This window comes from Micromesistius poutassou (genome assembly GCF_964030765.1).
Source record: "Micromesistius poutassou genome assembly, chromosome: 5".
NCBI lineage: Eukaryota > Metazoa > Chordata > Actinopteri > Gadiformes > Gadidae > Micromesistius > Micromesistius poutassou.
The window spans coordinates 12,046,234-12,056,557 of record NC_140275.1 but is presented as its reverse complement, the minus strand read 5'-3'; the positions used below and the strand labels follow the sequence as shown (position 1 = coordinate 12,056,557).

The 10,324-nt window shown below is 45.4% G+C and overlaps 2 protein-coding genes across 2 annotated transcripts; both read right to left on the bottom strand.

Annotated features, from left to right (window-relative positions):
- Positions 1-45: 45 nt before the first annotated feature.
- On the bottom strand, positions 46-2,727 carry LOC311343232 (tubulin beta-1 chain). Its single transcript, XM_084468100.1, has 4 exons — positions 2,618-2,727; positions 1,568-1,676; positions 1,379-1,489; positions 46-1,274 (listed from the first exon to the last, which is right to left on the bottom strand). The coding sequence occupies exons 1-4, from the start codon at positions 2,672-2,674 to the stop codon at positions 208-210; spliced, it is 1,344 nt and encodes a 447-aa protein (XP_084324226.1). The 5' UTR covers positions 2,675-2,727; the 3' UTR covers positions 46-207.
- A 5,275-nt stretch (positions 2,728-8,002) lies between these two features.
- On the bottom strand, positions 8,003-10,106 carry LOC311343282 (Golgi-associated plant pathogenesis-related protein 1-like; the record flags this gene model as incomplete). Its single annotated transcript, XM_084468158.1, has 5 exons — positions 8,003-8,067; positions 8,309-8,458; positions 9,308-9,385; positions 9,491-9,700; positions 10,100-10,106. 5 exons carry the CDS (start codon positions 10,104-10,106, stop codon positions 8,003-8,005), a joined length of 510 nt encoding a protein of 169 aa, XP_084324284.1.
- Positions 10,107-10,324: the final 218 nt, after the last annotated feature.

Here is a 10,324-nt window from a genome sequence, read left to right as displayed (position 1 = left end):
GTTCTGCACCCCAGGGTGTATAATGAGTGGTAAACCAAGACTGTCTGCAAAAGAAAGTTTTTATTGACACATAGTTTCTGTACAGACAGGACAACAGGGGACAGAAAAAATTAACAAACAAGAACACTGGAAAGACCGACTCGAGTAGGTCAGAAAATTATACAGCTTGCTTACAGACGGAGAAGACAAAAGTTACGCGGACACTTCTTAGGCGAGCTCTTCGCCTTCCTCGCCTTCCTCCTCGAACTCACCCTCCTCCTCGGCGGTGGCGTCCTGGTACTGCTGGTACTCGGACACCAGGTCGTTCATGTTGCTCTCCGCCTCGGTGAACTCCATCTCGTCCATGCCCTCGCCGGTGTACCAATGGAGGAAGGCCTTGCGGCGGAACATGGCGGTGAACTGCTCGGAGATGCGCTTGAACAGCTCCTGGATGGCGGTGCTGTTGCCGATGAAGGTGGCGGCCATCTTGAGCCCGCGGGGAGGGATGTCGCACACGGCCGTCTTCACGTTGTTGGGGATCCATTCCACAAAGTAGCTGCTGTTCTTGTTCTGCACGTTGAGCATCTGCTCGTCCACCTCCTTCATGGACATGCGTCCGCGGAAGATGGCGGCCACGGTGAGGTAGCGGCCGTGGCGTGGGTCGCACGCCGCCATCATGTTCTTGGCGTCGAACATCTGCTGGGTGAGCTCGGGCACCGTGAGGGAGCGGTACTGCTGGCTGCCGCGGCTGGTGAGCGGGGCGAAGCCGGGCATGAAGAAGTGCAGACGGGGGAAGGGCACCATGTTGACGGCCAACTTGCGGAGGTCAGCGTTGAGCTGTCCGGGGAAGCGCAGGCAGGTGGTGACGCCGCTCATGGTGGCCGACACCAGGTGGTTCAGGTCGCCGTACGAGGGGGTGGTGAGCTTGAGGGTGCGGAAGCAGATGTCGTACAGCGCCTCATTGTCGATGCAGTAGGTCTCGTCCGTGTTCTCCACCAGCTGGTGGACGGAGAGGGTGGCGTTGTAGGGCTCCACCACTGTGTCCGACACCTTGGGCGAGGGCACCACGCTGAATGTGTTCATGATGCGATCGGGGTACTCCTCGCGGATCTTGCTGATGAGGAGGGTGCCCATGCCGGAGCCGGTACCGCCGCCCAACGAGTGTGTGAGCTGGAAGCCCTGCAGGCAGTCGCAGCTCTCCGCCTCCTTCCTCACCACGTCGAGGACTGAGTCGACCAGCTCGGCACCTTCCGTGTAGTGACCCTTGGCCCAGTTGTTGCCAGCACCGCTCTGGCCTGCCGCCGCGGAGAAACAGCCAGTCAAAAAAAAACCCAAAGCTCTCAGGAGTACCGATCACGTATTCAAATGATCCACAAATTAATTTGAGACAGCCGCTTACCGAAAACAAAGTTGTCTGGCCTGAAGACCTGACCGAAAGCACCAGACCTCACAGAGTCCATGGTGCCGGGCTCAAGATCGACCAGCACAGCACGGGGAACGTATTTGCCGCCTAATAGATCACAAACAGTTAGCGCTGAACAGACGAGAGAAAGTACATACAATGGTTAGCCATTTTACAATGCTTTACCTGAGGCCTCATTGTAGTAGACGTTGATCCTGTCCAGCTGCAGGTCGCTGTCTCCGTGGTATGTGCCGGTTGGGTCGATTCCATGCTCATCGCTGATCACTTCCCAGAACTACAAGCAGAAACCAACTTTAGCCTATTGCCTAGTTTCATCAGATCTGTAGATCCTGCATAGTTATTGCCCGTTCTGGGATTAATGCATTCAGTAAACCGCATCATGTTTTAACGTCGACAAATTAGCGATTGATAGTCGCATTACAACATTTTGCCCCATTTTTTTTTAAAATAAAAGTTCTTTCCTCTTTCCCGCGCAACGAAACATGTACAAGCGCGCCATGCACCCCCATTGGTTGAGCGCCATTCGCTCTGAATTCGAACACTCACGAAACGTCATCAAGCGGAGCACCGCCCCCATCCGCCGGGGAAAACCGGGTGCGGCAAGCGCGCGCGCGCGTTCACGCGGCAAATATAATAGCTAGGCCTCTTGGATCAGACAGTAAATGATCAATCCCAAATTAAATTAACAAATTAATATAATAATATAACGATCAACTATTCGGTCAATATGTATACAATTAATAGCTTAATAAATATGGATCCTTTCCATTGAAAGGCACATCCTTTTTTGCGCATTGCAGCAGGCCGAGAGAACTCGAGGAAAATGTGGTTAATCTAAATTAATGGTTATATTGTATCAAAACTCCTAGTTTAGTTTATTTTATATATATTTAAATATATGCATCCCTCATATATATTGGCGTAATAGAGTGTATTATATATTACGTCAATTCCGACTACCGGTGAAAAAGTGAATCGTTTATAGCAGACTCAAATCTGCAAATCTGCTAGTATTTCCCAAATTTGAAAGATTGACAGTCTATTAAAATGTATCGACTTCAGCTGAAGGGAAAGCATATGGCCTTTTGAATAGGAAATCGCTGGGTGTGGTTTAACACGCAGACAAAGAACTGGCATGTTTCGGAGAATCCGTCAAATAAATAAAAAGGTAGTAAGAAACAATGATATCCTTTCGAAAAATATCAACCTACTTACCTTGGCACCGATTTGGTTTCCACACTGGCCGGCCTGCAGATGGACAATTTCCCTCATTTTGTCTGGCTGTAAGGATGTCTTGGTACTACACGGACTGCAGTTGTTCTTGGTCTAGCGGAAAGAAAGGACTGCCCTGTGGTTTATATGCGCTCTGTACCCGCCCACGAAATACCGTGTCACCAAATGTGACTCAATCATAGGCTGGGTTTCACAGACTTAGTTGACCGGCGGTGTTTTTGACGAATCAGAGTGTCGAGTGGGGTTTCGCCATTGGCCATCGCCGACTGTCAATCGGGTTGATCTGTAACGTGTGACTGCAGGCTAATCTTGAGACATGTGGTGCTTCCTGCATGGCTAGACTGAATTCTGACAGCGAAAAACTCCTCATACGCCCAGGATTTCGCATGGTTATAGCTGATTTTTCGCACGGTTTTCAGATTAGCATTTCAATGATCGAGCACGTTGTTTTTGATTGAACACATTTGATAAAGAAAATATGATAAGCCAGCAATGACCCACAGTCCACGTGGCTTCTTAAGTAATGAATTGGTAGTCAACGTTTGGCCTTTTGACAAAATGCAGCTCACTTCTTAGATAAAACAGCCTCACAGTGAATCCTTCATTTCGGACTCTAATGAGTCACTACAACTTAAAACGGTTCTTTCACAAAATCGGCATACTTTATTTAACTATTCATGTTTTTTTCATTATTACAAAACCCAATATGTAAACGTTAATTCTAGTTCATGAGTACAGGCTGGTATTTAGGGTGCAACAGAGAGGCATTTTTGCTAGGAAGCAACTGGCCCACAGAGCTAATGCTACAGTGGACAATAGCATTCCTGCGATTTAGGAACTGTCTGCAAACCACACAATGGTGGGTATGTTATCATAAGTTATATGGCTGGATATACAGAATAGGAACATGAATACATCCACATTCTGATAACATTAAGAACACAAATGGTAATGGATCTAGGCGTAATATAAATGTGTGTGTGTGTGTGTTGGGATCTAGAAAGCAGTGGTGGAATTGGTGATGGCAGATGGTCTTATTAATAGATAAACTGAAGTGTGGACACATCCATGACGCCAGCTATTCTACTGCTGCTCGGACACAGTTGCTGGTTCTGGCTGAGAGATACCTCGACCCTGTCTGCTAACGGCACCACCCATTCCTCCTAAGGGTGGGTGATCTCTTGGCATTAGAGAAAGGGGCTTACATAGCCCACATTTTATGGAGATTAGCTGCTGAGAGTAGCAGGCATCTTTTGCTCTGTAGGAGGAAGTGGTCACATACTGGAAAACAAGCAGGCCATCGCTAGCATCTCATCAGAGCGAGGGGAGCGACTGCTGCAGTCTTCAGACGCACTGCCCTGAATCTGGGTGTTGTCACTGGAGCACAGCCTGCTATCTAGCGCCGTGAGAGCTTTTATCTAGGTCAGTTTGCTTTATGGCTGGATGTATGCGGTGTAGTAGCCTGATCTGGCAACACAAAGGCCAAGCCTGTTTGGTCTATGAAAGGGGTTTGTCAGAAGGAGGATAAGTCAAGAAAATAGTAAAGGTTACTAAGGAGCTTGTATTAAACCTGTGTTTCCAGAGCTCTACGGGAAATATCTAAGCTCCCATTCTCTCCATTTGTGATCAGGCTAGTGCTGCTAGAATTATATTATTATAATATATGATGTACTATATTATATTCATATAGTATATCATATTGTGTCATCATAGTTATTCTGGAAATACATGAATTGACAGTGGTTGTCATGTAGTAGAAGAAATGTATTTGTGTGTGTGTGTGTGTGTGTGTGTGTGTGCTAAGAACATCCTCGGTAGCTACAGGGCGTGGTCTTTGAAAATCATGGCTAGTATTGTTCCAGCCTGTGTCCGGCTACAGCCGATCAATAATGGATGGGGTTTAATTCTAGAGGGGGATGGGGTGGTGGTCGGGAGCAGTGACTACACACTTTGAGCAGGTCGGGGGTATACCGCTGCGACGAGATGCCCTCTGTCATCCTTTTGAAGAGTTGATTCATTGAGGTTATTCATACATCTGTATCATTAGGTAGGCTATTCTAATGTCCGGCTCATGTCTACAGCTGAATCCTGAGAGAGAGAGAGAGAGAGAGAGAGAGAGAGAGAGAGAGAGAGAGAGAGAGAGAGAGAGAGAGAGAGAGAGAGAGAGAGAGAGAGAGAGAGAGAGAGAGAGAGAGAGAGAGAGAGAGAGAGAGAGAGAGAGAGAGAGACGGCAGAAAAATGCTGAAACAACAAGGCAAATCAAATCCACAAAGATGGAATTCTTCCCCACCCACCCCCTCTCTCTCTCCATCTCAATCTCTGTTTCTGTCTCCCAGCCCCCACCACTCTCCATCTCTCTCCTCCGAACCCAGTGCCCTCTCCCACCTCTTCTCTCTTTCTTATCGCATGAGAGAGAGTAGGGTTTTTTTTTTTTTACGTATTTGAAGCCTTCATTGACTCAGCATCTCTCTGAACACTGCAGCAGAGAGCCACGCCCTAGCTGCCAGCAAGCTAGCTCCTCTGATCACAGCACCAGCTAGCTCTCCGATCATAACATTAGCTCCCTGATCATAACACTAGCTAGCTCTCCAATCATAGCACTGGCTACCTGTGATCATAGTACCAGCTAGCCCTCTGATCAAAGCCCTAGCCAGCCCTCTTATCATAGCACTAGCTAGTTCTCTGAACATAGTATTAGCTAGCTCTGATTAAAGTACCAGCTAGCTCTCTGATCAAAGCAGTAGCTAGCTCTCTGATAATAGCACCAGCTAGCTCCATAATCATAGCACTAGCTAGTTCTATGAACATAGCACTAGCTAACTCTCTGATCATAGCACTAGTTAAAGCTCTGATCGTATCTCCAACTTGTGAACTCACAGCCACACAGTATCACACTGGCCGCATGCCAGCAGCAGTGGCTAATGGGGACATTATGGAGTCTTCTATGTCCATCAAAGCTAATTATATTCTATGTTTTAAAGAAATCATGTTATAAAACTGGAGACAGTATATTGTTCTCTGTATGATAATGTTTCCTAGTTTGCAGTATCAATGTGTCATAAGAGATAACAGACAACTGTGATGGACACAGAAATACACTTACTTAATATATTTACAAAACCAAAACCAATATTGTTTTTATGGTCAATATATTTCCATCTGTGTATTCCATGGGATGTGAAACCCATGAAAACCAAATGTATGTTGTGATATAGGTATTCTTTCAGCCTATAGGTTGTGAAGTGGTGTATTCGTGTCACCTTGATTCAAACAATGAGTACAATTTGGTATTCAGTCAGCTCTGAACTGGGGCAATGGGGTAGGGAGCTGGTGGGAGAATATTGATGGGTTGGGACAGCTGGTTGTGGGGGAGGGGGGTGGGGGGGGGGGACAGGGGGTAGAGAGAGAGAGAGAGAGAGAGAGGACAGCTGGGTTTCTGTACAGTAGGCCTGCAGAGAGAAAAACTGATTAACCCATATCTCACATTACAGGCCTCTCATAGCACCAGAATCCAGCCCGGAGACACATGAACCGCAGTGCTGGGTGGAAACCACAGAGTTTCGATTCAGGCTGTAGTATTGTGCTCTTCAAAGGGTGAGTGGGACGGTGGTGTGAGAGTGATGGTGTTTGGAGATGGGTTACACCCTAACCTGGTGCAGGAAAACACACTGGGACACACAAAGCCTTTTGAATAATACAATGAGACTAAATGCATTCTCTTTCAGATTTTTGTTCCCATAAATAGCAATGTCAACATGTGTGTGTGTGTGTGTGTGAGTGAGTGGTCTTTGTGTGTGTGTGTGTGCGGGGGGAAGGGGCAGTGTGGGAGTGAGCGTGCATATCTGTGTGTGTGTGTGTTAAAGGCGCCATGGTTCTGTTTCTGTGCAGGCACTCCAAAGGGGTGAGTCAGGAAGTCAGGCTGATATTAGTTGGATCAGAGACCACTCATCAGTTATATGTAGTCACACTGCTCCACCGACACACACACACACACACACCCTGCTCCACTGACACACACACACCCTGCTCCACTGACACACACACACACACACACACACACACACACACACACACACACACACACAGCTACATATTCTACACAGACCGAGGAGAGAGAGGTGGTGGAAGAGAGTAAGGGATAAAGGGGAGAGGACATAGGGGAGGAGAGAGAACATGAATAGAGAGGGGAGAGAGAGATGTCCACTAGGTGCAGCGGAAGTCACAAATGTTGCTAACACAGGATAGCATGTGGCATAAATATACCATTACTGAAGCATTGCTAAAGAATCAAGCTGACACATCACACATCATCCCAATATCACCATATAATTATACACCACTGTGTATTTCTTACAAATATGGACAGAAGTTACCGTGCGATACAAAGCAATGTTTTTAGTTCCGGACGTGAATTTGCACGTATATAAATAACGCTTAAATAAAGCCGCCAGAGCTCCCGCTGTCCCCATGTGTCCCACTAGAGGTCGCGCTGGTTCCACGCACCACTGTATCGTGGATTGCTGTCATCTGCGTAATGACGATTGTTCTTTCATTCCTTCCTGTCGATGCGTTCTCATGAGGTAAGTGCTGCATGCAACACTCAACTATAGGTTTTATTCTTTCTTTCTTTCTTTCTTTCTTTCTTTCTTTCTTATTCTCTACAAACTTTGGGACCCTACTCCTTCCACAATTGTTCACCTGGAGAATCCATTCCAATTTTAAAATCTTTAGATTAGCTTGGAATCGCGCGCTTCCATTATTATTATTTTTGTATCTTAAACTTTTTAAGATATTCTACTTTTAAAATGTTATTTTTTACAATGGAAGTCAATGGTATGCCCATTTTCTGACACTTCAACTGCTTCAGACCCAAACATCTACTAGATTATTATACAAATACTGTTATGTTACTGTATTTAACCTGGTTTAACTCTAACTAAGGTATTTTAACATATTCTACAATATATATGTTTGTATGTATATATATATATATATATATATATATACATACAAACATATATATTGTAGAATATATAGAATATAATATATATATATATATATATATATATATATATATATATATATATATATATATATATACATACATATATATTGTAAAATATGTATATATAATATGTATACAATTTCAGTATATTAACACATTGAGAATAAAAATGCAAACAACAATTATTGACGTAGTATTGTTATTACTTATTGTTCTATTATTACAGTAATGACAGGGTTCTACTGCATGGTTCTAATACAGGTATTTTATTCTCAGGGTTCTACTGCATGGTTCTAATACAGGTGTTTTATTCTCAGGGTTTTATTGCATGGTTCTAATACAGGCGTTTTCCTCGCGGGGGTCTACAGCAGTGTGCAGTTATTTTCTCCTCCATCGCTGTCTGTTCCGCTGAAGCCTCCCCCGCCAGCTGAAAATTGCACAGCCTTTACACTGGAAAATAACAGTTAAAACAACGGTGAGTCGTGTTTGTAGACCCATCAATGCAATGAGAACTGAATCCCGTGCAAGAGCATGCCAATAGCGCACAGGTCACTTTTTCTGCCGTCGCCAATGTAGTTAAAGCCCGGTCAGTTAGCAGTGCTAGTCTACAGAGGTAGCAGTTAGGGGGCAATTAGAGGCATAGAGAAGAGTGTGTGTTTGTGTGTTACCTTGTGGAAGGACGTTTCTTTCAAAGTATGCCGCGATGTTCACGTTACCAGCAGGTCTGTACTGAGCCACCACAAACACCCTATTGCCGTCTGTAGCCAGACCCACGCCCACCTCCGTAGTCTCCTTCCACACCACTGCGGTGAAGTGGCCTGGGAGAGGGAACCAACAGGTTGGGGGTGAACATGGGTCACCTTGATGTGAACCAGGGGTTTGAGGTTTGTCACGTGAGAGACATGAAAAGGTTTGAATCCCTGCCACGATTTCTGCATTACCATGTTACCCTGTTACCAGAGAATTGACCATGTGGTGCTGGTGGAAACTATGCTGTATCATGACATGGCTAGGCAGTGAGATTTGACACAGCAGCTCTTAACGCAGCTACAAGCCCAAACCCTAAGCCCTGTAAAGGAGAAACTCTCCAAACCCAAAGGGAACAATTCATGATAAGACTGGAACTTTTACTTTCATCTACAAACAGAAAGTAAAATTGCAATGACAATTCCTAACACATTGAGATTAAAATGCAAATCACATTAATTGATTTTTTTTTGGTGCAAATTCCTGTAAACGGTCAAGTTATGAATGACAGGCATCTATTGCATAGTTCTAATACAGGGGTTATAAAGGCAGGGTTCTACTGAATGGTTAGAACGGGGCCTAACTGGCAGGGTTCTACTGCCTGGTTCTGATACAGGGGGTTTACAAACCCTAGGTAAGAAACCCTGAGAAGGAACATGGTAGGGTGGGCAATAGTTGCCAATGGATGGACATAGGATGGTAGCATTGACAGGCAAACAAAGTCAAATGTTGTGATATGGGGGTGGGTATCAGGAAGCAATAGACGGTTTCGTGACATGATGGTTGTCACGGTAACAGGAGGCCGGATTAAGGTAAAACTACAATATGATTTTGAACTTTGAAGTTATTGCAACATTTGGTGGGGAGCAGCGGTGTTCAGCCATATCTGGTTGTCTTAATAGTGATCCATCTGGGATTACCTGTGTTGGCTGTGAAGCCAGGGCTGTTGTAGTCGTAGTCCTTCACCTCTCTGTACCAGCTGTCAACAGCCTCCTTCCCTGAACATAGAGAAACAACTCAATGTGGACCCGAGTGCCTGAAGAGAATTCAGTATAACCCAGAACAACCCATCGCGGGTATGCTAAAGCTAACCCTAACACTACCACTCAGGGTGATCGGTGCAGAGCTGGACATGCAGAATAGGTTCTCTCCAACGTCACTGCCGCTGTGTTGCATGATCCCACTGTCCAGCAGGTGATTGGCCCAACGCTGGGCCGCCTCGTTGAGGCCTGTGCTCAGTGTCAGCGGGGGGCTCTGGTGCATCTTCCGGTAGGTGTTGTGCGTGGTGAGGAACTCCTGCTGGAAGCTTCCATCTGCCAAGAAAAATGAACATCTGTATTTGTGTTGCTGTGTGGCAAAGTCCATTCTAATCAGGTTCAAAGGCAGGCCCCCCATGGTTCGACTCCCCTGCCCCAACACAACCTCGAAAGGGGAAGGAAAACTTACCTTTGGCTTCCTATTGACGCAAGGCTTTTATCCAAATAAACGTACAGTGAATTCAGATACATGTCTTTAAGGAGCAGGTAGGAGTTAGGGGTCATCTTGCTCAAGGATGACTACAGGTTAGACTTTGTATGTCAGTTGGGGATCGAACACAGACAGGCAGATACCTCCCTGTTCCAAAATAGGGTATTATCACCATCAATGGATGATGGTCATAGATAATACTTACATACATTCATAACGCAAACATTTCCCAGATGTCTACTCACCTGCCATTGTATCAGATAATCTGGTCTGGTCAAGCAGCTGGAGGAAAAAAGGCTGAACAGAACAAAAACACAAAAAAATGTATGCACAAAACTCCTTAACTATATTTCCAAATACTGAGGATAATATTAACATATATACCCATGCATATACCCATGTAATCTCATCCATCAGTTCTATTTCGTGAAACTGATGGAAGAGGTATAAACCAGAGAGATAGTCACTCA